Source organism: Aristolochia californica, unplaced genomic scaffold, assembly GCF_029961685.1.
Source record: "Aristolochia californica isolate CCGP_79_NKW_82.1479 unplaced genomic scaffold, dmAriCali1.0.hap1 SCAF_6, whole genome shotgun sequence".
NCBI classification, from domain to species: Eukaryota; Viridiplantae; Streptophyta; class Magnoliopsida; order Piperales; family Aristolochiaceae; genus Aristolochia; species Aristolochia californica.
In genome coordinates this window covers 12,302,999-12,330,796 of record NW_027182257.1, presented here as the reverse complement: position 1 = coordinate 12,330,796, position 27,798 = coordinate 12,302,999, and the positions used below count along the sequence as shown (strand labels likewise).

At 32.8% G+C, this 27,798-nt stretch overlaps 1 protein-coding gene across 1 annotated transcript; it reads right to left on the bottom strand.

Annotated features, from left to right (window-relative positions):
- Positions 1-9,257: 9,257 nt before the first annotated feature.
- Positions 9,258-21,862, bottom strand: LOC137935257 (uncharacterized). Its single transcript, XM_068779946.1, has 13 exons — positions 21,843-21,862; positions 21,639-21,744; positions 21,481-21,503; positions 21,317-21,378; positions 12,234-12,682; positions 11,715-11,972; positions 11,353-11,663; positions 10,983-11,068; positions 10,580-10,912; positions 10,185-10,267; positions 9,922-10,087; positions 9,746-9,805; positions 9,258-9,643 (listed from the first exon to the last, which is right to left on the bottom strand). The coding sequence occupies exons 1-13, from the start codon at positions 21,860-21,862 to the stop codon at positions 9,258-9,260; spliced, it is 2,343 nt and encodes a 780-aa protein (XP_068636047.1).
- Positions 21,863-27,798: the final 5,936 nt, after the last annotated feature.

Here is a 27,798-nt window from a genome sequence, read left to right as displayed (position 1 = left end):
CAGTTAAAAATGCCTCGCCCCCCTCTTCCAATGATTGCAAAAAGCAAATATATAAAAAACTAAAAGAGTTTACAATCCTTAAAGATCACAGATACTTTTAAAAATTTTCTCTCTCAGCATTTGTGCATTTCCATTTTGGATGTCCAATTTGTTTTTCAAATCCAAACTTGAATTTTCGCTCTCCCATTTTTCTCGTAAATAAAAAGATAAGGCAAATAGTTCACAACAAAAATGAAAATTTTAGAGTTTATGTATGCAAAAAATTGAAAACTATAATCAATGTAAGTGAAGAAAATTATTTCACACACTAAAAATGGACACCAAAGTTTTGTTATCCATGTTTGGGAAATTCCACTAGTACAACCCCTAATAGCTTGGTGGAATTTTATAAGAAAAAGATTTATAATTGATCCTAACATGTTTTAAATATTGTGGATATGCTTGCCTGAGACATGTTGAAGATGCAAATGACCAAATGATGAAAAAATTTCAAGGAGTAGAAAAAATTAAATTCTCAAGTTAATGTGCATGGGGATATTTACCATACACAAACAACCCACTTTTTGCCTATTTTACGAAAAGCGGAACGAACAATCATAGATCATCGTAAATGTTTTCATCGATTAATGATGTATAATGACTATACTTTTTTTAGTTAAAAATGCCTCACCCCCCTGTTCCGATGATTGCAAAACTCAATATATAAAACACTAAAAGAGTTTACCATCCTTAAAAATCAAGAATAGTTTTTGGAATTTTCTCTCTTAGCATTTGTGCATTTCCATTTTGGATGTTCAATTTTTTTCAAAACCAAAACTGAGTTTTCGCTCTCCCATTTTCACGTAAACAAAAAGAAATTGAAAACTACAATAAATTTAAGTGAAGAATATTATTTCACATACTAAAAATGAACACCAAAGTTTTGTTATCCATGTTTGGGAAGTTCCACTAGTGCAACCCCTAATAGCTTGGTGGAAATTTACAAGAAAGAGATTTCTAATTCATCTTAACAAGTTTTAAATGTGGTGGATATGCATGCCTGAAACAAGTTGAAGATGCAAATGACCTAATGATCCAAAAATTTCAAGGAGTATAAAAAATTAAATTCTCAAGTTAACGTGCGGTGGGAAATTTACAAAAGACAAACAACCAACTTTTTGCCTATTTTACAAAAAGCGGACCTAACAATCATAGATCATAAAAAATGTTTTAATCGATTAATGATGTGTAATGATTATAATTTTTTTTGGAAATGACTTATGGATTAGAAGTCCACACTCAGTTAAAAATGCCTCGCCACCCATCTTCCGATGATTCCAAAACCCAATATTTAAAAAACTAAAAGAGTTTACAATCCTTAAAAATCACTGATACTTTTTGGAATTATCTCTCAAAGCATTTGTTCATTTCCATTTTGGATGTTCAATTGTTTTTCAAATCCAAACTTGAGTTTTCACTCTCCAATTTTTCTCATAAAAAAAAAAAGATAACTCAAATAGATCACAAAAAAAATGAAAATTTTAGAGTTGATGTATGGAAAAAATTGTAAACTATAAAAAATGTAAGTGAAGAAAATTAATTCACGCACTAAAAATGAACACCAAATTTTTGTTACCTTTGTTTGGGAAATTCCACAGGTACAACCCCTCATAGCTTGGTGGAATTTTTTAAAAAAGTGATTTCTAATTGATCCTATCATGTTTTAAATGTGTGGATATGCATGCCTGAAACATGTTGAAGATGCAAATGTCCTAATGATCCAAAAATTTCAAAGAGTATAAAAAATAAAATTCTCAAGTTAACGTGTGGTGGGATATTTACTAGAGCCAAACAACCCACTTTTTGCCTATTTTACAAAAATCAGACATAACAATTATAGATCATAGTAAATGTTTTGATCGATTTATGATGTGTAACGGCTATATTTTTGTTAGAAATGACTTATAGTTTGGGAGTCAACACTTTGTTAAAAATGCCTCACTTCCCCTCTTCCGATGATTGCAAAACCCAATATATAAAAAAACTAAAAGATTTTACAATCCTTAAAAATCACAAATACTTTTTGGAATTATCTCTCTCAGCATTTGTGCATTTCCATTTTGGATGTTCAATTTTTTTTTCAAATCCAAACTTGAGTTCGCACTCTCCCATTTTTCTCGTAAACAAAAAGATAAGGCAAATAGCTCACAATAAAATGAAAAATTTAGAGTTTGCGTGAGTTTGAAATGTGGTGGATTTGCATGCCTGAAACATGTTGAAGATGCAAATTATCTAATGATCCAAAGATTTCAAGGAGTAGAAAAATTAAAATTCTCAAGTTAACGTCCGATGGGATATTTATGAGAACCAAACAACACACTTTTTGCTTATTTTAAAAAATGTGGACCAAAAAATCATTAATCATCGTAAAGGTTTTGATCGATTAATGATGTGTGATAGCTATAATTTTTGTTAGAAATGACTTATAGTTTGGAAGTCAACAATCAGTTAAAAATGCCTCGCCCCTGTCTTCCGAATATTGCAAAACCCAATATATAAAACACTAAAAGAGTTTAAAATCCTTAAAAAGCACTGATTCTTTTTGGAATTATCTCTCTCAGCATTTGTGCATTTCCTTTTTGGATGTTAAATTTTTTTTCAAATCCAATCTCGAGTTTTCTCTCTCCCATTCTTCCGTAAACAAAAAGATAAGGCAAATAGATCACAACAAAATGAAAAATTTAGAGTTTTTGTATGCAAAAAAATTGAAAACTATAATATATGTAAGAGAAGAAAATTATTTCATGCACTAAAAATGAACACCAAAGTTTTGTTATCCATGTTTGGGAAATTCCACTAGTACAACCCCTCATAGCTTGGTGGAATTTTATAAGAAAGAGATTTCTAATTAATCCTAACATGTTTTAAATGTGGTGGATATGCTTGCCAAAAACATGTTGAAGATGCAATTGACCTAATGATCAAAAATTTCAAGGAGAAGAAAAAATTAAATTCTCAAGTTAACGTGCGGTGGGATATTTACCAGAGTCAACCAACTCACTTTTTGCCAATTTTACAAAAAGCGGACGTAACAGTCATAGATCATCGTAAGTGTTTTGATCAATTAATGATGGGTAACGGCGGAAATATTTTTCAGAAATGACTTATGGTTTGGCAGTCAAAACATAGTTAAAAAAGCCTCACCCCCCTCTTTCGATGATTCCAAAACCCAATATATAAAAAAGTAAAAGAGTTTAAAATCCTTAAAACTCATAGATACTTTTTGGAATTATCTCTCTCAGCATTTGTGCATTTCCATTTTCGATGTTCAATTTTTTTTCAAATCCAAACATGAGTTTTCACTCTCCAATTTTTCTCGTAAACAAAAACATAAGGCAAATAGATCACAACAAAATGAAATATTGAGAGTTTACGTATGCAAAAAATTGAAAACTATAATAAATGTAAGTGAAGAAAATTATTTCACGCACTAAAAATGAACACCAAAGTTTTGTTATCCATGTTTGGGAAATTCCACTGGTACAACCCCTAATAGCTTGGTGTAGTTTTGTAAGAAAGATATTACTAATTGATCCTAACATGTTCTAAATGTGGTGGATATGCATGCCGGAAACATGTTGAAGATCCAAATTGCCTAATGATCCAAAAATTTCGAGTAGAAAAAATTAAATTCTCCAGTTTACATGCGGTGGGATATTTACCAGAGCCAAACAACCCACTTTTTTCCTATTTTACAAAATCGGGCCTAACAATCATAGACCATCGTAAATGTTTTTATCGATTAATGATGTGTAACGGCTATAATATTTGTTAGAGATGACTTATGGTTTGGGAGTCAACACTCAGTTAAAAATTCCTCACCCCCCTCTTCCAATGCTTGCAAAACCCAATATATAAAAAACTAAAAGAGTTTACAGTCCTTAAAAATCACAGATACTTTTTGGAATCATCTCTCTCTGCATTTGTGCATTTCCATTTTGGATGTTAAATTTTTTTTCAAATCCAAACATGAGTTTTCACTCTCCCATTTTTCTCGTAAACAAAAAGATAAGGCAAATAGATCACAGAAAAATCAAAATTTTAGAGTTTATTTATGCAAAAAAATGAAAACTATAATAAATGTAAGTGAAGAAAATTATTTCACGCACAAAAAATGAACACCAAAGTTTTGTTATCTATGTTTTGGAAATTCCACTGGTACAACCCCTAATAGCTTCGTAGAATTTTGTCAGAAAGAGATTTCTAATTGATCCTTACATGTTTTAAATGTGGTGGATATGCATGTCTGAAACAAGTGGAAATGACTATAATTTTTGTGAGAAATGACTTATGGTTTCGGAGTCAACACTCAGTTCAAAACGCCATACACCCCCTCCCTCCCCTCTTCCGCTAATTGCAAAACCCAATATATAAAAAACTAAAAGAGTTGACAGTTCTTAAAAATCCTAGATACTTTTTGGAATTATCTCTCTCAGCATTTGTGCATTCCTTTTTCGATGTTCAATTTTTTTTCAAATCCAAACTTGTGTTTTCACTCTCCCTATTTTCTCATAAACAAAAAAATAATACAAATAGATCACAACAAAATGAAAAAGTTTAGAGCTTATGTATGCAAAATTTTGAAAAATATAATAAATGTAAGTGAAGAATATCATTTCATGCACTAAAAATGAACACCCAAGTTTTGTTAGCCATGTTTAGGAAATTCTACTATTACAACCCCAAATAGCTCTGTGGAATTTTGTAAGAAAGAGATATCTAATTGATCCTTACATGTTTAAAATGTGGTGGATATGCATGCCTTAAACATGCTGAAGATCCAAATGACCTAATGATCCAAAAATTTCGAGAAGAAAAAATTAAATTCTCAAGTTTACGTACGATGGGATATTTGCCAGAGCCAAACAACCCACTTTTTGCCTATTTTACAAAAGCAAGGCTAACAATTATAGACCATCGTAAATGTTTTTATCGATTAATGTTGTGTAATGACTATAATTTTTGTTAGAAATGACTGATGGTTTGGGAGTCAACACTCAGTAAAAAATGCCTCACCTCCCTCTTCCGATGATTGCAAAACCCAATATATAAAAAACTAAAAGTGTTTACAATCCTTAAAAATCATAGATAGTTTTTGGAATCATCTCTCTCTGTATTTGTGCATTTCTATTTTGGATCTTCAATTTTTTTTCAAATCCAAACTTGAGTTTTCTCTCTCCCTTTTTTCTTGTAAACAAAAAGATAAGGTAAATAGGTCACAAAAAAATGAAAATTTCAGAGTTTATGTATACAAAATATTGAAAACAATAATAAATGTAAGTGAATAAAATTATTTCACACACAAAAAATGAACACCAAAGTTTGGTTATCCATGTTTGGGAAATTACACTACTACAATCCCTCATAGCTTGGTGGAATTTTATAAGAAAGAGATTTCTAATTGATCCTAACTTGTTTTCAATATGGTGGATATGTTTGCCAGAAACATGTTGAAGATGCAAATGACCTAATGATCCAAAATTTTCGAGGAGTAGAAAAAATTAAATTCTGAAGTTAACGTGTTGTGGGATATTTACCTGAGCCAACCAACCAACTTTTTACCTATTTTACAAAAATGGACCTAACAATCATAGATCATCGTAATTGTTTTGGTCAATTATTTATGTGTAACGGCTATAATTTTTGTTAGAAATGACTTATGGTTTGGGAGTCAACACTCAGTTAAAAATGCCTCGCCCCCCTCTTCCGATGATTGCAAAACCCAATATATACAAAAGTAATATATATGACTCTCCTTAAAAATCACAGATACTTTTTTGAATGATCACTCTCAGAAATTGTGCATTTCCATTTTGGATGTTCTATTTTTTTAAAATCCAAACTTGAGTTTCCTCTCTCCCATTTTTCTTGTAAACAAAAAGATAAGGCAAATAGATCACAACAAAATGAAAATTTTAGAGTTTATATACGTAAAAAATTGAAAACTATATTAAACGTAAGTGAAGAAAATTATTTCACGCACTAAAAATGAACACCATGGTTTTGTTATCCATGTTTTGGAAATTTCACTAGTTCAACCCGTAATAGCTTAGAGAAATTTTATAAGAAAGAGATTTCTAATTGATCCTAACATATTTTATAAGTGGTGGATATGCTCGCCTGACATATGTTGAAGATGCAAATGACCTAATGATCCAAAATTTCAAGGAGAAGAAAAAATTAAATTCTCAAGTTAACATCCGGTGGGATATTTACATGAGTCAAACAACTCACTTTTTGCCAATTTTACAAAAAGTGGATGTAACTATCATAGATCATTGTAACTCTTTTGATCGATTAATGATGTGTAAAGGTTAAAATATTTTTCAGAAATGATTGCAAAAGATAGTTAAAAAAAGCCTCAGCCCTCTCTTTCGATGATTGCAAAACCCAATATATAAAATACTAAAAGAGTGTACAATCCTTAAAATCACAGATAATTTTTGGAACTATCCCTCTCACCATTTTTGCATTTCAATTTCCAATGTTCAATTTTTTTTCAAATCTAAACTTGAGTTTTCACTCTCCAATTTTTCTCGTAAACAAAAAGATAAGGCAAGTATATCACAACAAAATAAAAATTTTAGAGTTTATGTATGCAAAAAATTGAAAACTATAATAAATGTAAGTGAAGAAAAATATTTCACACATAAAAAATAAACACCAAAGTTTTGTTATCTATGTTTGGGAAATTCCACTGGTACAACCCCTAATAGCTTGGTGGAATTGTGTTAGAAAGATATTTCTAATTGATCCTTACATGTTTTAAATGTGGTGGAAATGCTTGCCTGAAACATGTTGAAGATGCAAATGACCTAATGACCCTATAGTTTCAAGGAGTAGGAAAATTTAAATTCTCAAGTTAACGTGCAGTGGGATATTTACCAGAGCCAAACAACTCAGTTTTTGCCCATGTTACAAAAAGTGGACCTAACAGTCATAGATCATAGTAAATGTTTTGATTGATTAATGAAGTGTAATGGCTATAATTTTTGTTAGAAATAACTTATGGTTTGGAAGTCAATAATCAGCCCCCTCTTCCGATGATTGCAAAACCCAATATATAAAAAATTAAAAGTGTTTACAATCCTTATAAATCATAGATACTTTTTGGAATTATCTCTCTCAGAATTTGTGCATTTTCATTTTGGATGTTCAATTTTTTTTCAAATCCAAACTTGAGTCTTTACTCTTCCATTTTTCCCGTAACAAAAAATAATGCAAATAGATCACAACAAAATGAAAATTTTAGAGCTTATGTATGAAAAAAAATTAAAAACTATAATAAATGTAAGTGAATAAAATTATTTCACACACTAAAAATGAACACCAAAGTTTTGTTATCCATGTTTAGGAAATTCCACTGTTACAACCCCTAATAGCTTGGTGGAATTTTACAAGAAAGAGATTTCTAATTGATCCTTATATGTTTTAAATGTGGTGGATATGCATGTCTGAAACATGTTGAAGATGAAAATGACCTAATGATCAAAAAATTTGAAGGAGTAGAAAAAATTAAATTCTCAAGTTAACAAGTGACCATATTTACCAGAGCCAAACAACCCAGTTTTTGCCCATGTTACAAAAAGCGCACCTAACAATCATAGATCATCATAAATGTTTTGATTGACTAATGAGGTGTAACTGCTATAATTTTTGTTAGAAATGACTTATGGTTTGGAAGCCAACAATCAGTTAAAAATGCCTCGCCCCTCTTCTTTTGATGATTGCAAAACCCAATATATAAAAAACTAAAAGTTTTTACAATCCTTATCACAGATAATTTTTGGAATTATCTCTCTCAGCGTTTGTGCATTTCCATTTTGGATGTTCAATTTTTTTTCAAATCCAAACTTGAGTTTTCTCTCTCCTTTTTTTCTCGTAAACAAAAAGATATGGCAAATAGATCACAAAAAATGAAAATTTCAGAGTTTATGTATGCAAAAAATTGAAAACTATAATAAATGTAAAAGAAGAAAATTATTTCACGCACTAAAAATGAACACCAAGGTTTTGTTTTCCATGTTTGGCAAATTACACTAGTACAACCCGTAATAGCTTAGTGGAATTTTATAAGAAAGAGATTTCTAATTGATCATAACATCACTGCCCCTCCCGAAGAAAGAGCTTGTCCTCAAGCTCAAAGGAAGGACAGAGAAGTCCAAATGCTGATAATGGCTCCCATGTCGTGTCACTAGGGTCTGCATCGGCCCACTGGACAAGAATTTCCCAATCACCTTGAATGTGGCATGCTTTCAATACCTGAAATGGAGTAGAAAGGACTCTGCCCTCATGGAGTGGCGGTAGAGGAGTGTGCAGTAGGGGTGAGTCACCCTGGAATGGCTTCAATTGGGATACATGAAATACATTATTTATCTTTGGCTCGGTTGGTAGCTGCAAGCGGTAGGTCACGGGGCCAATTTGGTCCAACACCTAAAATCAACCATAATATTTTGGAGAAAGATTATGGCACTTGAAAGCAGTTAGGGACAGCTGGCGGTAGTGTTGAAGCTTTAACCATACATAGTCTCCTGGGGAATAAGATACCTCACGGTGATTCTTATCATAATAGAGCTTCATAGAGTGCTGAGCCTCTTGAAGATGAGTACGTACCTCAGTGAGCATAGCGTCTCTTTCAGCTAACACTTGGTCCAAAGTGACGACTTTGGATGCCTCTGGTTAATATGGTAATAGACGAGGTGGATCTCTGCCATAAACTACCCTGAAAGGAGCAGTGTGGTAAGAGGTGTTATAGCAAAATTCTGCCCAGGAAAGCCACTTCACCCACCGTTAAGGTGAGTCGCCTACAAAACAACGAAGATACATTTCAATCTTGCGATTGATGACCTCGGTTTGTCCGTCAGTCTGCGGATGATATGCAGTAGAAAATGCCAATTGGGTGCCCTGTAATTTGAATAATTCCTTCCAAAAGATACTGGTAAAAATGGCATCCTTGTCACTGATAATGGATGTGGGAATTCCGTGTAATCGGACAATGTGGTCCATAAATAACTGAGCGACCTAAGCAGCAGTATATGGATGCGCCAAAGCAATGAAGTGACCATATTTTGAAAAACGATCAACCACAACGAATATCACTGATTTATCGGATGAAGTGGGACAGCCATCAATGAAGTCCATTGAAATGTCGGACCAGATTTGAGATGATAGTTGTAGAGGTTGTAGTAGGCTGGCATGACTTAAAGATTGGCCTTGTTTCATTGACAAATCTGACAAGCAGCTACATAGTCAGCAATCGTGCTCTTCATGCCCTTCCAATAAAATTCCCAACTGATTCGGACATATGTTTTCTGTTGACCCTCATGTGTGCTATCATGGATAGAAAACAGAATGGTGGGAAGAAGTGGGGATGTATGAAGCATAAAAATCTTGTTTTTGTAGAGTATAAGACGATCGTGAATCATCCAATGATGAGCTGTTGTCCCATGCTGAATATCCTGATATAATGAAATAAGTTCCGGATAATGATTTGTTTCCTCACGAATAGAATCCAGTAAAAGTGAACGTGGGTTGCTGAGAGCATAAACGTGTGGGTCTGGAATGTTCTGATGAGACAAAGCATCAGCCCCCAAATTTGAACTACCTGGCTTATATTGAATAGTAAAATCGAAGCCCACGAGTTTAGTTAACCAATGCTACTATGGTGATGTGATGAGGCGTTATTCAAGAAGATACTTGAGGCTACAATTATCTATACGAATGAAAATGGTTATTCCCATAAATAAGGTCGCCAATGTTGGACAACCTTGGCTAACCCAATTAGTTCCCTCTCATATGCAGCTAATTTGTGGTGGTGTTGTCCCAACTAGCGGCTGAAATAAGAAATGGGGTCTCCCAATTGTTGTAACATTGCCCCTATACCTCCCTCGGACACATCACATTCCACCACAAAGTCTTCATCAAAATCTGGTAATTTTAGTACAGGAGTTGGGGCTAAGGTCTCCTTTAATAGCTGAAAGGCCTGATCCGTTGAAGAAGACCAGTTGAAAGCATGTTTTTTGAGAAGGTTGTTGAGTGGTGCTGCTATCTGGCCATAAGATTGGATAAATTTTCTATAATATCCTGCTAGGCCCAAAAAATCTCCTTAATGCTGCGAGGGAGGTGGGAGGAGACCAATCTATTACTGCTTGTATCTTGCTCTGGTCAACTTCCACAACTGATATGATGTGGCTCAAATATGCCACTTCTGCCCATAGAACATTTGGATCTATTCAAAACCAAATGATGAGAGTGTAGAATGGTAAATACCTGATGGAGGTGTTGGAGATGTTCGACCCAATTTTTGCTATAGACCAGGTGTCATATAAAAATACTAACACATAGTTGCGCAAAAGTGAGGAAAATACCTCATTCATGAGGGCCTAAAAGGTGGAGGGTGCATTGGAGAGACCGAAGGGCATGATGAGGGACTCGAAATGACCGTGGTGCGTGCGGAACACAGTCTTCTCCACATCTGCCGGGTGAACTCTAATTTGATGATAGCCTGATTTAAAATCTAACTTGGTAAAAATCGTAGCACCATGTAACTCATCCAGCAAATCGTCCACCACTGGAATGGGAAACTTGTCTTTAATTGTCTTCAAATTGAGTTGCCAATAGTCAACACAAAACCTCCATGATTTATCCTTTTTGCGTACTAGTAAAACAGGTGAGGAGAAGGGAGACCGACTGGGTTGGATCACTCCCTGAGCAAGCATATTCATGCATTGTCTTTCTATTTCATCTTTCTGTATATGTGGGTAACGATAAGGGTGCACCACTACTGGATCGGTTCCCAACTTCAAATGAATGCGGTGATCACAGTGACGCACTGGTGGTAGACCCGTAGGGTCATTAAATAAATCCGCAAATGCTATAAGTCAAGGAGCTAACTGACAATCACCAGTGTTCTGAAGCTGTAAAGAGTGAAGTACGTTAGGTACCTGTGTCACAATACCCTGTAATGTAATCTGGCCTTGTTGTGCTGTAAATGTCATAGTCCGAGCGTGAAAGTCCCACAATATAGGGCCTAATAACTGAAGCCATTTGACCCCGAGCACCAACTTAAATCCTGCCAAAGGAATGACCAGTAAGTCCACCTAAAATGAATGTCCCTCAATGGTAAAAGGGGTGTTTGCACATAACCCCACACTGGCAATTTTAGCCCCATTGGCCACTGAAACCGAGAGACCCATTTGCTGTTGAATTTCCAATCCCAATTGTTTCACTGTGGGCTCACTGATAAAATTATGTGTACTACCAGAATCGACTAAAGCAAGTAGCATGAGGTGGTGTAACTTGGCCTTTACCTACGTGGTATTAGAACTACGCAGGCCATGCATGGCATGGAGGGAGAGTTCTGGTTCTTGCTGTTCCTCTTCAACAAATTCATTTTCAGGAAGCTCTTCTGAACTTTCTTCCCAAAGTTCAATACTAAATAAATGTTTACAGGTATCTCCTGGAAGAAAATTTTCATCACAATTAAAACATAGGCCCTTGGCCTTTCTAGCCTCCATTTCCTGTTTAATTAAAAATTTACGTGGAAGAGTGTGGGGGGTCACAATTGTAGACTGGTTTGCTCGGTTAGGGGCAGAGGAGCCAAAATGTGGGCCAGGTGCAGTACCCTATATTTTGTTGTTCTAAAATGGTTTTTGGCCTAAGGATTATTTTAGAACTCTTTGTTTCTGTTCCACAACTCTGGCATAATTCATGGCTGAGTGAAAGTCTGTCGGACCAAGTAATTCCACTTCCAATCTAACCGCCTCAGTCAATCCAACATTAAAAATCTGAACATGTAGGTGAGGAGGAACAAATTCACTGGCTCGGGCGAACCTTTCTTGGAACTTTTTTTGGTACAATTCTAAGGTGCCAGTCTGTTTATAGTTAATCAATTCCCCCATTGGGTTGCTACTAGCTGGAGGTCCAAACCTCATCTGGCAAGCATGTTTAAAATGTAGCCAATCTTGAGTGGAATGGACATTTGGGTAGTGATGAAACCACATGAGCGCTTCATCGAGTAGGTGGTAGGCGGCCAATGTAACCTTGTCCATATCCACCATTTTTTTATGATAGAAAAATTGCTCACATTTCTTGAACCAAAGTAAAGGATCTTTAGAGCCATCATATGTAGGAAAATTAAGTTTAAAGTACCTGGGAACCGTAGTTGGTCCTTGTGCGTGAGTCGCTATGGGAACAGGTTGTTGGCGCAATGGTGGGGGTGGTGGTGGCGTGAAGTGTGGGTGATGAACTGCCTGTGGTTGAAAGTTGATGGCTGGTGGTGGCGTTGGGGATTGAATTGCAGCAAGTTGGTGGATGACTATCTGGAGAGAGGATTCTAGCGTGTGCAATGTATTATGGATGTTAGTAATTTCAGTACCTTGAAGAGTGGATCGTTGTTGAAGGTCTGAAAGCACTTGACGTATGTCCTCTGGAGAAGAGGAGTCGTCGAGGGTGGACCTGTCTGATACCACGTTGTTAGGATCCTCACGATCCATGGATCTTATCCCTCTCCTCTCTTCCCTTCCTTCCATTGCTTGCTTGACGTTAAGGTATATTGATGGGGTGCTGAAAAACAATTTTGGTAAGGGAATTTTGGAAAAGGAATTGGGGGAAAAACGGGAGACAGCTTGATGGAGCTCTCGACCTGTTTAACTAATTTACTCTAGGCTAAAGTAGACTCAATTGCTAACCTTCATTAACCTAGTCGTCCCCTTAAATAGGGTTGAGGATGCCAAATACAATTCAAACCTTTGGGTCAATGGTTCAAGCCAAATAAATTCTAAACCAAACCAAACCAAAATCAATTACATGGAAATTGAAAATCACATTAATTAATTCCTACGCCTGCTGGTAACTCATGATGCTATAGAGTCCATAACAGCAGACCAAAAAATCATTGATCATCATAAATGTTTTATCGATTAATGATGTGTGACAGCTACAATTTGTTTTAGAAATGACTTATAGTTTGGGAGTCAACGATCAATTAGAAATTCCTCGCCCCCCTCTTCTGATGATTGCAAAACCAAATATATAAAAAACTAAAAGAGTTTACAATCCTTAAAAATCACTAATACTTTTTGGAATTATCTCTCTCAGCATTTGTGCATTTCCATTTTGGATGTTCAATTTTTTTCAAATCCAAACTAGAGTTTTCTCTCTCCCATTTTTCCCGTAAACAAAAAGATAAGGCAAATAGAACACAAAAAAATGAAAAATTTAGAGTTTAAGTATGCAAAAAATTGAAAACTATAATAAATGTAAGTGAAGAAAATTATTTCACGCACTAAAAATGAACACCAAAGCTTTTTTATCCATGTATGGGAAATTCCACTTGTACAACCCCTCTTAGCTTGGTGGAATTTTATAAGAAAGAGATTTCTAATTGATCCTAACGTGTTTTAAATGCAGTGGATATGCTTGCCAGAAACATGTTGAAGATGATTGCAAAACCCAATATATAAAAAACTAGAAGTGTTTAAAATCCTTAAAAATCTAAGATACTCTTTGGAATTATCTCCCTCAGCATTTGTGTATTTCCATTTTGGATGTTCAAATTTTTTTCAAATCCAAACTTGAGTTTTCACTCTCCCATTTTTCTTGTAAACAAAAAGATAATGCAAATATATTACAAAAAAAAGAAAATTTTAGAACTTATGTACGCAAAAAATAGAAAACTATAATAAATGTAAGTGAAGAAAATAATTTCACGCACTAAAAATGAACACCAAAGTTTTGTTATCCATGTTTAGGAATTCCACTGTTACAACCCCTAATAGTTTGGTGGAATTTTGTAAGAAAGAGATTTCTAATTGATCCTTACATGTTTTAAATGTGGTGGATATGCATGCCTGAAACATGCTGAAGATGCAATTGACCTAATAATCAAAAAAATTCAAGGAGTAGAAAAAATTAAATTCTCAAGTTAACGTGCGGTGGGATATTTACCAGAGCCAAACAACCCATTTTTTGCCCATTTTACAAAAAAAAAAGACCTAAGAATCATAGATCACCGTAAATGTTTTGATTGATTAATGACATGTAACAGCTATAATTTTTGTTAGAAATGACTTATGGTTTGGAAGCCAACAATCAGTTAAAAATGCCTTACTCCTCCCCCCCCCCCCCCCCCCCCCCCCCCCACCCCCTTCTTCCAATGGTTGCAAAACCCAATATATAAAAAACTAAAAGTGTTTACAATCCTTAAAAATCATAGATACTTTTTGGAATTATCTCTCTCAGAATTTGTGCATTTCCATTATGGATGTTCAATTTTTTTTCAAATCCAAACTTGAGTTTTCTCTTTCCCTTTTTTCTCGGAAACAAAATTATAAGGCAAATAGATCAGAACAAAAAAAAAATTCAGAGTTTATGTATGCAAAAAATTGAAAACTATAATAAATGTAAGTGTAGAAAATTATTTCACGCACTAACAATGAACACCAAAGTTTTGTTATCCATGTTTAGGAAATTCCACTGTAATAACCCCTAATAGCATTGTAGAATTTTGTAAGAAAGAGATTTCTAATTGATCCTTACATGTTTTAAATGTGGTGGATGTACATGCCTGAAACATGTTGAAGATGCAAATGTCCTAATGATCAAAAAATTTCGAGTAGAAAAAATTAAATTCTCAACTTAACGTGCGGTGGGAAATTTTCAAGAGCCAAACAACCCACTTTTTGCCCAAGTAAGAAAAAGTGGACCTAACAATCATAGATCATCGTAAATGTTTTGATTGATTAATGACGTTTAACGGCTATAATTGTTGTTAGAAATGACTTATGGTTTGGGAGTCAACACTCAGTTAAAAATGCCTAGCCCCCCCCCCCCCTCCCGCCCCCCCTTCTGATGATTGCAAAACCCAATATATAAAAAACTAAAAGTGTTTACAATCCTTAAAAATCACAGATACTTTTAGGAATTATCTTTCTCAGAATTTGTGCATTTCCATTTTGAATGTTCAATTTTTTTTCAAATCCAAACGTGAGATTTCTTTCTCCCTTTTTTCTCGTAAACAAAATGATAAAGTAAATAGATCACAGCAAAATGAAAATTTCAGAGTTTTTGTATGCAAAAAATGGAAAACTATAATAAATTTAAGTGAAGAAAATTATTTCACGCACTAAAAATGAACATCAAAGTTTTGTTATCCATGTTTAGGAAATTCCATCGTTACAACCCCTAATAGCTCTGTGGAATATTTTAAGAAAGAGATTTCTAATTGATTCTTACATGTTTTAAATGTGGTGGATGTACATGCCTGAAACATGTTGAAGATGCAAATGTTCTAATGATCAAAAAATTTCAAGGAGTAGAAAAAATTAAATTCTCAAGTTAACGTGTGGTCGGATATTTACAAGAGCCAAACAACCCACTTTTTGCCCATGTTAGAAAAAGCGGACCTAACAATCATAGATCATCGTAATTGTTTTGATTGATTAATTAGGTGTAATGGCTATAATTTTTGTTAGAAATGACTTATGGTATTGGAAGTCAACAATCAGTTAAAAATACCTCGCCCCCCTCTTGCGATGATTGCAAAACCCAATATATAAAAAACCAAAAGTGTTTAAAATCCTTAAAAATCTAAGATACTCTTTGGAATTATCTCCCTCAGCATTTGTGTATTTCCATTTTGGATTTTCAAATTTTTTTCAAACCCAAACTTGTGTTTTCACTCTCCCATTTTTCTAGTAAACAAAAAGATAATGCAAAAAGATCACAACAAAAAGAAAATTTTGGAGCTTATGTACGAAAAATTGAAAACTATAATAAATGTCAGTGAAGAAAATTATTTCAGGCACTAAAAATGAACACCAAAGTTTTGTTATCCATGTTTAGGAAATTGCACTGTTACAACCCCTAATAGTTTGGTGGAACTTTGTAAGAAAGATATTTCTAATTGATCCTTACATGTTTTAAATGTGGTGGATATGCATGACTGAAACATGTTGAAGATGCAATTGACCTAATAATAAAAAAATTTCAAGTGAGTAGAAAAAATTAAATTCTCAAGTTAACGTGCGGTGGGATATTTACAAGAGCCAAACAACCCACTTTTTGCCCATGTTACAAAAACTGGACCTAACAATCATAGATCATCGTAAATGTTTTGATTGATTAATGACGTGTAACGACTATAATTTTTGTTAGAAATGACTTATGGTTTGGAAGCCAACAATCAGTTAAAAATGCCTCGCCCTTCCCCCCCCCCCCCCCCCCCCCCCCCACCCTCCCTCTCTTCCAATGATTGCAAAACCCAATATATAAAAAAAGTAAAAGTGTTTACAGATACTGTTTGGAATTATCTCTCTTAGAATTTGTGCATTTCCATTTTGGATGTTCAATTTTTTTTCAAATCCAAACTTGAGTTTTCTCTCTCCCTTTTTTCTCGTAAACAAAAAAATAAGGCAAATAGATCACAACAAAATGAAAATTTCAGAGCTTATGTATGCAAAAAATTTGAAAACAATAATAAATGTAAGTGAACAAAATTATTTCACGCACTAAAAATGAACTCCAAAGTTTTGTTATCCATATTTGGGAAATTCCACTTCTACAACCCCTCATAGCTTGGTGGAATTTTGTAAGAAAGAGATTTCTAATTGATCCTAACATGTTTTAAATGTGGTGGATATGCTTGCCAGAAACATGTTGAAGATGCAAATGACCTAATGATCCAAAATTTTCGAGTAGAAAAAATTAAATTCTAAAATTAACGTGTTGTGGGATGTTTACCATAGCCAAACAACCCACATTTTGCCTATTTTAAAAAAAGCGAACCTAGGAATCATTGATCATCGTAAATGTTTTGATCGATTATTGATGTGTAACAGCTACAAGTTTTGTTAGAAATGACTTATGGTTTGAGAGTTAACACTCAGTTAAAAATGCCTCGCCCCCCTCGTCCGATGATTGCAAAACCCAATATATAAGAAAACTAAAAGAGTTTACTTTCCTTAAATATCACAGATACATATTTGAATTATCTCTCTCAGCATTTTTGCTTTTCCATTTTGGATGTTCAATTTTTTTTCAAATCCCAACTTGAGTTTCCATTTTCCCATTTTTCTTGTAAACAAAAAGATAAGGCAAATAGATGACAACAAAACGAAAATTTTAGAATTTATGTTCGCAAAAAATTGAAAACTATAATAAATGTAAGTGAAGAAAATTATTTCACGCACTAAAAATGAACACAAAGGTTTTGTTATCCATGTTTGGGAAATTCCACTAGTACAATCCTTAATAGCTTAGTGGAATTTTATAAGAAAGAGATTTCTAATTGATCCTAACATGTTTTAAATGTGGTGAATATGCAAGCCTGAAACATGTTGAAGATGCAAATGACCTAATGATTCAAAATTTCAAGAAGATGAAAAAATTTAATTCTGAATTTAACGTGGGGTGGGATATTTACCTGAGTCAAATAACTCACTTTTTGCAAATTTTACAAAAAGCGGACGTTACAATCATAGATCATCGTAAATGTTTTGATTGATTAATGAAGTGTAACGACTAAAATATTTTTCAGAAATGACTTATGGTTTGGGAGTCAAAACATAGTTAAAAATGCCTCACCCGCCTCTTTCGATGATTGCAAAACCACATATATAAAAAATTAAAAGAGTTTTCAATCCTTAAAAATCACATATACTTTTTGGCATTATCTCTCTCAGCATTTGTGCAGTTCAATTTTTTTTCAAATCCAAACTTGAGTTTTCATTCTCGCATTTTTCTCGTAAAAAAAAGATAAGGCAAATAGATCATAAAAATTTAAAATATTTAGAGTTTATGTATACAAAAAATTGAAAACTATAATAAATGTAAGTGAAGAAAATTTTTTCACGCACTAAAAATGAACACCAAAGTTTTGTTATCCATATTTGGGAAATTCCACTGGTACAACCCCTAATAACTTGGGGAATTTTGTAAGAAAGAGATTGCTAATTGATCCTAACATGTTCTAAATGCGGTGGATATGCATGTCTGAAACATGTTGAAGATGCAAATGACCTAATGATCCAAAAATTTCGTGTAGAAAAAATTAAATTCTCAAGTTTACGTGCGGTGGGATATTTACCAGAGCCAAACAACCCACTTTTTGCCTATTTTATAAAAAAAGGGACCTAACAATCATAGACCATTGTAAATGTTTTTATCGATTAATGATGTGTAATGGCTATAATTTTTGTTAGAAATGACTTATGGTTTGGGAGTCAACACTCAGTTAAAAATGCCTCACCCCACTCTTCTGCTGATTGCAAAACCCAATATATAAAAAACTAAAAGAGTTTACAATCCTTCAAAATCACATATACTTTTTGGAATCATCTCTCTCTACATTTGTGCATTTCCATTTTGGATGTTCATTTTTTTGTCAAATCCAAACATGAGTTTTCACTCTCCCATTTTTATTGTTAACAAAAACAAAAAACAAATAGATCACAACAAAATGAAAATTTTCAAGTTTATATATGCAAAAAATTGTAAACTATAATAAATGTAAGTCAATAAAATTCTTTCACGCACAAAAAATGAACACCAAACTTTTGTTATCTATGTTTGGGAAATTCCACTAGAACAACCCCTTATAGCTTGGTGGAATTTTGTAAGAAAGAGATTTCTAATTGATCCTTACATGTTTTAAATGTAGTGGACATGCATGCCTGAAACATGTTGAAGATGCAAATGACCTAATGATCAAAAATTTTAAGGAGTAGAAAAAATTAAATTCTCAAGTTAACATGCGGTGGGATATTTACCAGAGCCAAAACACCCACTTTTTGCCCTTGTTACAAAAAGCGGACCAAACAATCATAGATCATCGTAAATGTTTTGATTTATTAATGTGGTGTAATGGCTATAATTTTTGTTAGAAATGACTGATGGTTTGGAAATCACCAATCAATTAAAAATGCCACCCAACGCCCCCCCCCCCTCTCCCCTCTTCCGATGATTGCAAAACCCAATATATAAAATACTAAAAGTGTTTACAATCCTTAAAAATCACAGATACTTTTTGGAATCATCTCTCTCAGCATTTGCGCATTTCCATTTTGGATGTTCAATTTTTTTTCAAATCCAAACTTGAGTTTTCTCTCTACCTTTTTTCTCGTAAATAAAAAAATAAGGCAAACAGATCAGCACAAAATTAAAATTTTAGAGTTTATGTATGAAAAAAATTGAAAAGTATAATAAATGTAAGTGAAGAAAACTATTTCATGCACTAAAAATGAACTTCATGGTTTTGTTATCCATGTTTGGGAAATTCCACTATTACAACCCATAATAGCTTAGTGGAATTTTATAAGAAAAAGATTTCTAATTGATCCTAACATAATGTGGTGGAAATGCATGCCTGAAACATGTTGAAGATGCAAATGACCTAATGATCCAAAAATTTGGAGTAGAAAAAATTAAATTCTCAAGTTAACGAGCGGTGGAATATTTACCAGAGCAAAACAACCCACTTTTTGCCTATTTTACAAAATGCGGAACTAACAATCATAGATCATCGTAAATGTTTAAATCGATTAATGATGTGTAGTGGCTACAATTTTTGTTAGAATTGACTTCTGGTTTGGGAGTCAACACTCAGTTAAAATAGCATCTGAACAAAATGAAAAATTTAGAGTTTATGTATGCAAAAAATTGCAAACTATAATAAATGTAAGTGAAGAAAATTATTTCATCCACTAAAAATGAACACCAAAGTTATGTTATCTATGTTCGGGAAATTCCACTAGTACAAGCCCCCATAGCCTGGTGGAATTTTATAAGAAAGAGATTCCTAATTGATCCTAACATGTTTTAAATGTGGTGGATATGCTTGCTAGAAACATTTTGAAGATGCAAATGACCTAATGATCCAAAATTTTCAAGGAGAAGAAAAAATTAAATTCTGAAGATAACGTGTTGTGGGATATTTATCAGAGCCAAACAGCCTACTTTTTGCCAATTTTACAAAAAACGGACCTAACAATCATATATCATCGTAAATGTTTTGATCGATTATTGATGTCTAACGGCTACAATTTTTGCTAGAAATGACTTATGGTTTGGGAGTCAACACTCAGTTAAAAATGCCTCACCCCATTCTTTCGATGATTGCAAAACCCAATATATAAAAATTTAAAAGAGTTTACTTTCCGTAAAAATCACATATACTTTTTTGAATTATCTCTCTCAGCATTTGTGCATTTCCATTTTGGATGTTCAATTTTTTTTCAAATCCAAACTTTTGTTTCCACTCTCCCATTTTTCTTGTAAACAAAAAGATATGGCAAATAGATCACAACAAAACAAAAAAATTAGAGTTTATGTATGCAAAATATTGAAAACCATAATAAATGAAAGTGAAGAAAATTATTTCACACACTAAAAATGAACACAAAGGTTTTGTTATCCATGTTTGGGAAATTCCACTAGTACAACCCGTAATAGCTTAGTGGAATTTTATGAGAAAGAGATTTCTAATTGATCCTAACATGTTTTATATGTGGTGAATATGCAATCCCGAGACATGTTGAAGATGCAAATGATCTAATAATCCAAAATTTCAAGAAGATGTAAAAATTAAATTCTCAAGTTAACATGCGGTGGGATATTGACCTGAGTCAAACAACTAACTTTTTGCCAATTTCACAAAAAGCGGACGTAACAATCATATATCATCGTAAATGTTTTGATCGATTAATGATGTGTAACGGCTAAAATATTTTTCAGAAATGACTTATGGTTTGGGAGTAAAAAATAGTTAAAAATGCCTCACCCCCCCTCTTCCGATGGTTGCAAAACCCAATATATAAAAAACTAAAAGAGTTTACAATCCTTAAAAATCACCGATACTTTTTGGAATTATCTCTCTCAGCATTTTTGCATTTCAATTTTGGATGTTCATTTTTTTTAATCCAAACTTGAGTTTTCACCCTCCCAATTTTCTCGCAAACAAAAAGATAAGGCATATAGATCAATACAAAATAAAAATTTTAGATTTTATGTATTCAAAAAATTGAAAACTAAAATAAATCTAAGTGAAGAAAATTATTTCACACACTAAAAATGAACACCAAAGTTTTGTTATCCATGTTTGGGAAATTCCACTAGTAAAAACCCTAATAGCTAGGTGGAATTTTATATGAAAGGAATTTCTAAATAATCCTAACATGTTTTAAATGTGGATGATATGCATGCCTGAAACGAGTTGAAGATGTAAATGACCTAAGGATCTCAAAATTTCGTGGAGTATAAAAAATTAAATTTTCAAGTTAACGTTCGATGGGATATTTTCCAGTGGCAAACATGTAAAACAGCGTAAGCTCAGCCCAGGAACATCTAAACAGCAATGAAGAAGAAAGCCAACACTAATCTATTAAAAATACGATAAGAAACTTTGTCCCACCACACGCTCTAGAAGAGCTTCAATGGTTTATGGACTGAACAGAAATTACAAGAAGACACTAAACAATAAAACAGAGTAATGAAGAAGGAATAGCTCTCATTTTCTGGATTCCAATGTTGCTGAAGAACACCTCTATTTATAAGTGTTTTTCATGTAGGAAGCTTGTAGAGCAAGCCATCTAGTTGTCCTCCACGTTGGCACTTGGTGATGGAATCGTGACACGTGCATACCGTGGGGTCAGCCCCCTTAGACCCTCGTCGGGGATGACGCCCCGAACCCTACTATCCGTTCTACAGTTTCTTCACAAGTAACCATTGCGGTCACAATTTGACCTCATCAGCATCTAAGCTGGAACCGTTAACTAATTACTCACTATCGACATTGGTGCTCCTCATACATGGGGGCCAGTGAATACATTACATTAACGGTAACTTGAGAGAGGTGGGCATTGAAACACTAACAAAACAACCCGCTTCTTGATACACAATAAAATGAAAATTTTATAGTTTACATGAGTTTTAAATGTGGTGGATATGCAAGCCTAAAACATGTTGAAGATGCAAAGTATCTAATGATCCAAAAACTTCAAGGAGTAGAAAAATTAAAATTCTCTAGTTAACGTCCGTTGGGATATTTACCAAAGCCAAACAACACAATTTTTGCCTATTTTAAAAAACGTGGACCAAACAATCATTGATCATCGTAAATGTTATGAGGAACTAATGATGTGTGATGACTATAATTTTTGTTAGGAATGACTTATGGTTTGGGAGTCAACAATCAATTTAAAATGCCTCGTCCCCCTCTTCCGATGATTTCAAAACCCAATATATAAAAAATTAAAAGAGTTTACAATACTTAAAAATCACTGATACTTTTTGGAATTATCACTCTCTGCATTTATGCATTTCCATTTTGGATGTTCAATTTGTTTTCAAATCCAAACTGGAGTTTTCTCTCGCCCATTTTTCCCGTAAAAAAAAGATAAGGCAAATAGATCACAACAAAATGAAAAATTTAGATTTAATGTATGCAAAAAATTGAAAACTATAATAAATGTAAGTGAAGAAAATTATTTCACGTACTAAAAATGAACACCAAAGTTTATTTATCCATGTTTGGAAAATTCCACTAGTACAACCCTCATAGCTTGGTCGAATATTATAAGAAAGAGATTTCTAATTGATCCTAACATGTTTTAAATGTGGTGGATATGCATGCCTGAAACATGTTGAAGATGAAAATGACCTAATGATCCAAAAATTTGAAGGAGTAGAAAAAATTAAATTCTGAAGTTAACGAGCGGTGGGATATTTACCAGAGCAAAACAACCCAATTTTTGCCCATGTTACAAAAAGCGGAGCAAACAATCATATATCATCGTAAATGATTTGATTGATTAATGATGTGTAATGGCTATAATTTTTGTTAAAAATAACTTCTGTTTGGGAGATAACACTTAGTTAAAACGTCTCGCCCCCTCTTCCGATGATTGCACAACACAATATGTAAAAAAATAAAAAAAATTACCATCCTTAAAAATCACAGATACTTTTTGGAATAATCTCTCTCAGCACTTGTGCATTTCCATATTGGATGTTCAATTTTTTTAAAATCCAAACTTGAGTTTTCACTCTCCCATTTTTCTCGTAAACAAACAGATAAGGCATATAGATCAATACAAAATGAAAATTTTAGATTTTATGTATGCAAAAAATTGAAAACTAAAATAAATCTAAGTGAAAAAAATAATTTCACGCACTAAAAATGAACACCAAAGTTTTGTTATCCATGTTTGGGAAATTCCACTAGTACAAACCCTAATAGCTAGGTGGAATTTTAAAAGAAAGAAATTTCTAATTGATCATAACATTTGTTAATTGTGGTGGATATGCATGCCAGAAATTAGCTGAAGGTGTAAATGACCTAATGATCAAAAAATTTCAAGTAGAAAAAATTAAATTCTCAAGTTAACGTGCGATGGGATATTTACCAGTGCCGAACAACCCACTTTTTGCCTATTTTACTTAAAGCGAACCTAACAATCATAGATCATCGTAAATGTTTTGATCGTTTAAAGATGTGTAACGACTATAATTTTTGTTGGAAATGACTTGTGGTTTGGGAGTCTACACTCAGTTAAAAATGCCGTGCCCCCCTCTTCCTATGATTGCAAAACCCAATACATAAAAAAACTTAAAAGAGTTTATAGTCCTTAAAAATCATAAATACTTTTTTGAATTATCTCTCTCAGCATTTTTGCATTACCTTTTTGTATGTTCAATTAGATTTCAATTACAAATTTGTGTTTTCACTTTCCCTTTTTTCTCGTAAACAAAAAGATAAGGCAAATAGATCTCTAAAAAATGAAAATTTTAGAATTTATGTATGCCAAAAATTGAAAACTGTAATAAATGTAAGTGAAAAAATTATTTCACGCAATAAAAGTGAACACCAAAGTTTTGTTATCCATGTTTGGGAAATTGCACTGGTACAACCCCTAATAGCTTGGTGGAATTTTATAAGAAAGAGATTTCTAATTGATCCTAACATGTTTTAAATGTGGTGGATATGCCTGCCAGAAACATGTTGAAGATTTAAATGACCTAATGATAGAAAAATTTCAAGAAGTAGAAAAAATTAAATTCTCAAGTTAACGTGTGATGGGATATTTACTAGAGCAAAACAACCCACTTTTTGTCTATTTCACAAAAAGCAGACCTAACAATTATAGATCATCATATATGTGTTGATTGATTAATGATGTGCAACGGCTATAATTTTTGTTAGAAATGACTTCTGGTTTGGGAGTCAACACTCAATTAAAAATGTCTCGCCCCACCTCTTCCAATGACTGTAAAATCCAATATAGAAAAAACTAAAAGACTTTATAATCCTTAAAAATCACATATAATTTTTGGAATTATCTCTCTCAGCATTTGTGCATTTTCATTTTGGATGTTCAATTTTTTTTCAAATCCAAACATGAGTTTTCACTCTCCCATTTTTCTCGTAAACAAAAAGATAAGGGAAAGAGATCACAACAAAATGAAAATTTTAGAGTTTATGTAAGCAAAAAATTGAAAACTTTAATAAATGTAAGAGAAGAAAATTATTTAACACACTAAAAATGAACACCAAAGTTTTGTTATCCTTGTTTGTGAAATTCCACTTGTACAACCCCTAATAGCTTGGTGAAATTTTATAAGAAAGATATTTCAAATTGATCATAACAGGTTTTAAATGTGGTGGATATGCATGCCTGAAACGTGTTCAAGATGCAAATGACCAAATAATCAAAAAATTTCAAGGAGTAGAAAAAATTAAATTCTCAAGTTAACGTTGGGTGGGATATTAAACAGAGCTAAACAGCCCACTTTTTGCCTATTTTTTAAAAGGTGGACCAAACAATCATTGATCATCGTAATTGTTTTGATCAATTAATAATGTGTAACGGCTATAATTATTGTTAGAAATGACTTATGGTTTGGGAGTCAACACTCAGTTAAAAATGTCTCGCCCAATATATAAAAAACTAAAAGAGTTTACAATCCTTAAAAATCATAGACACTTTTATGAATTATCTCTCTCGGCATTTGTGCATTTCCATTTTGGATGTTCAATTTTTTTTCAAATCAAAATTTGAGTTTTCAGTCTCCCATTTTTCTCGTAAACAAAAATATTAGGCAAATAGATGACAAAAAAATCAAAATTTTAGAGTTTATATATGCAAAAAATTGAAAACTATAATAAATGTAAATGAAGAAAATTATTTCACGCACTAAAAATGAACACCAAGGTTTTTTTATCTATGTTTGGGAAATTCCACTAGTACAACCTGTAATTGCTTAGTGGTATTTTGAAAGAAAGAGATTTCTAATTGATCCTAACATGTTTTAAATGTGGTGGATATGCATGCCTGAAACATGTTGAAGATGCAAATGACCTAATGATCCAAAAATTTGAAGGAGTAGAAAAAATTAAATTTTCAAATTAATGAGCGGTGGGATATTTACTAGAGCAAAACAACCCACTTTTTGCCTATTTTACAAAAAGCAGACCTTATAATCATAGATCATCGTAAATGTTCTGATCGATTAATGATGTGCAATATCTATAAATTTGGTTAGAAATTACTTATTGTTTGGGAGTCAACACTCAGTTAAAAATGCCACGCCCCCCTCTTTCGATGATTGCAAAACCTAATATATAAAAAATTTACCATCCTTAAAAATCACTGATTCTTTTTAGAGTTATCTCTCTCAGCATTTGTCCATTTCCATTTTGGATGTTCTATTTTTTTTTTAAATCCAAAATTTTAGAATATATGTATGCAAAAAATTAAAAACTATAATAAATGTAAGTGAAGAAAATTATTTCACGCACTAAAAATGAACACCAAAGTTTTGTTATCCAAGTTTGGGAAATTTCACTAGTACAACCACTAATAGGTTGGTGGAATTTTATTAGAAAGTTATTTCTAATTGATCCTAACAGTTTTTAAATGTGGTGGATATGCATGCCCGAAATATGTTGAAGATACAAATGACCTAATGATCAAAAATTTTCAAGGAGTAGAAAAAATTAAATTCTCAAGTTAACGTGTGGAGGGATATTTACAAGAGTGAAACAACAGACTTTTTTGCCTATTTTACAAAACGTGGATCTAACATTCATAGTTCATTGTAAATGTTTTTTCGATTAATGATGTGTAACGGCTAATTTTTTTTTAAAAAATGACTTATAGTTTGGGAATCAACTCTTAGTTAAAAATGTGTCCCCCCACCCTTTCTCTTCCGATAATTTCAAAAACCAATATATAAAAAACTAAAATAGTTTAAAATCCTTAAAAATCACAGATACTTTTAGGAATTATCTCTCTCAGAATTTTTGCATTTAATTTTTGGATGTTCAATTTTTTTTCATTTCCCAACTTGAGTTTTAACTCTCCCATTTTCTCATTAACAAAAAGATAAGGCAAATAGGTCACAACAAATTGAAAATTTTAGAGTTTATGTTTGAAAAAAATTGAAAATTATAATAAATGTAAGTGAAGAAATTTTGTTCACGCACTAAAAATGAAAACAAAAGTTTTTTTATCCATGTTTGGGAAATTCCTCTAGTACAACCCCTAATAGCTTGGTGAAATTTTATAAGAAAAAGATTTCTAATTGATCCTAACCTGTTTTAAATGTGGTGGATATGCCTGCATGAAAAGTGTTGAAGATGGAAATGACCTAATGATCCAAAAATTTCGAGTAGAAAAAATTAAATTCTCAAGTTAACGTGCGGTGAGATATTTACCAGAGCCAAACAACCAACTTTTTGTCTATTTTACAAAAAGCCGACCTAACATTCATAGATCATCGTAAATGTTTTGATCGATTAATGATGTGTAACGGCTATATTTTTTGTTAGAAATGACTTATGGTTTGGGAGTCAACACTCAGTTAAAAATGCCTTGCCCCCCTCTCGCAGATACTGTTTGGAAGTACGTCTCTCAGCATATGTGCATTTCCATTTTGGATGTTAATTTTTTTTCAAATCCAAACTTGAGTTTTCACTCTCCCATTTTTCTCACAAAACCAAAATATAAGGCAAATAGATCACAACAAAATGAAAATTTTAGAGTTTATGTATGCAAAAAATTGAAACTATAATAAATGTAAGTGAAGAAAATTATTTCACGCACTTTAAATGAACACCAAAGTTTTTTATCCATATTTGGGAAATTCCACTAGTACAACCCCTAATAGGTTGGTGGAATTTTATTAGAAACAGATTTCTAATTGATCCTAACATGTTTTAAATGTGGTCGATATGCATGCCTGAAACATGTTAAAGATGCAAATGACCTAATGATAAAAAAATTTCAAGGAGTAGAAAAAATTAAATTCTCAAGTTTATGTGCAGTGGGAATTTTACAAGAGACAAAGAACATACTTTTTGCCTATTTTACAAAAAGCGGACCTAGCAATCATAGGTCATTGTAAATGTTTTGATAGATTAATGATGTGTAACGGCTATAATTTTTGTTAGAAATGACTTATGGTTTGGGAGTCAACACTCAGTTAAAACTGCCTCGTCCCCTCTCTTCTTATGATTGCAAAACCCAATATATAAAAAACTAAAAGTGTTTACCATCCTTAAAAATGAAAAATACTTTTTGGAATTATCTCTCTCAGCATTTGTGCATTCCCATTTTGGAAGTTCAATTTTTTTTCAAATCCAAACTTGAGTTTTCACTCTCCCATTTTTCTCGTATAAAAAAAGGTAAGGCTAATAAAATAGAAAAAAAAAAAATTTTTGAGTTTATGTATGCAAAATATGGAAAAATATAAAAAATGTGAGTG

What these genes read in the sequence shown, in the direction of transcription:
- LOC137935257 (XM_068779946.1), bottom strand. Translation starts at nt 21,862, where the DNA reads ATGTATTCACTGGCCCCCAT. An exon ending in ATGTATTCACTGGCCCCCAT is followed by an intron (nt 21,745 to 21,842) that starts GTATGAGGAGCA and finishes TTACTTGTGAAG; the next exon opens with AAACTGTAGAACGGATAGTA. An exon ending in TTTCATTCGTATAGATAATT is followed by an intron (nt 9,644 to 9,745) that starts GTAGCCTCAAGT and finishes AATATAAGCCAG; the next exon opens with GTAGTTCAAATTTGGGGGCT.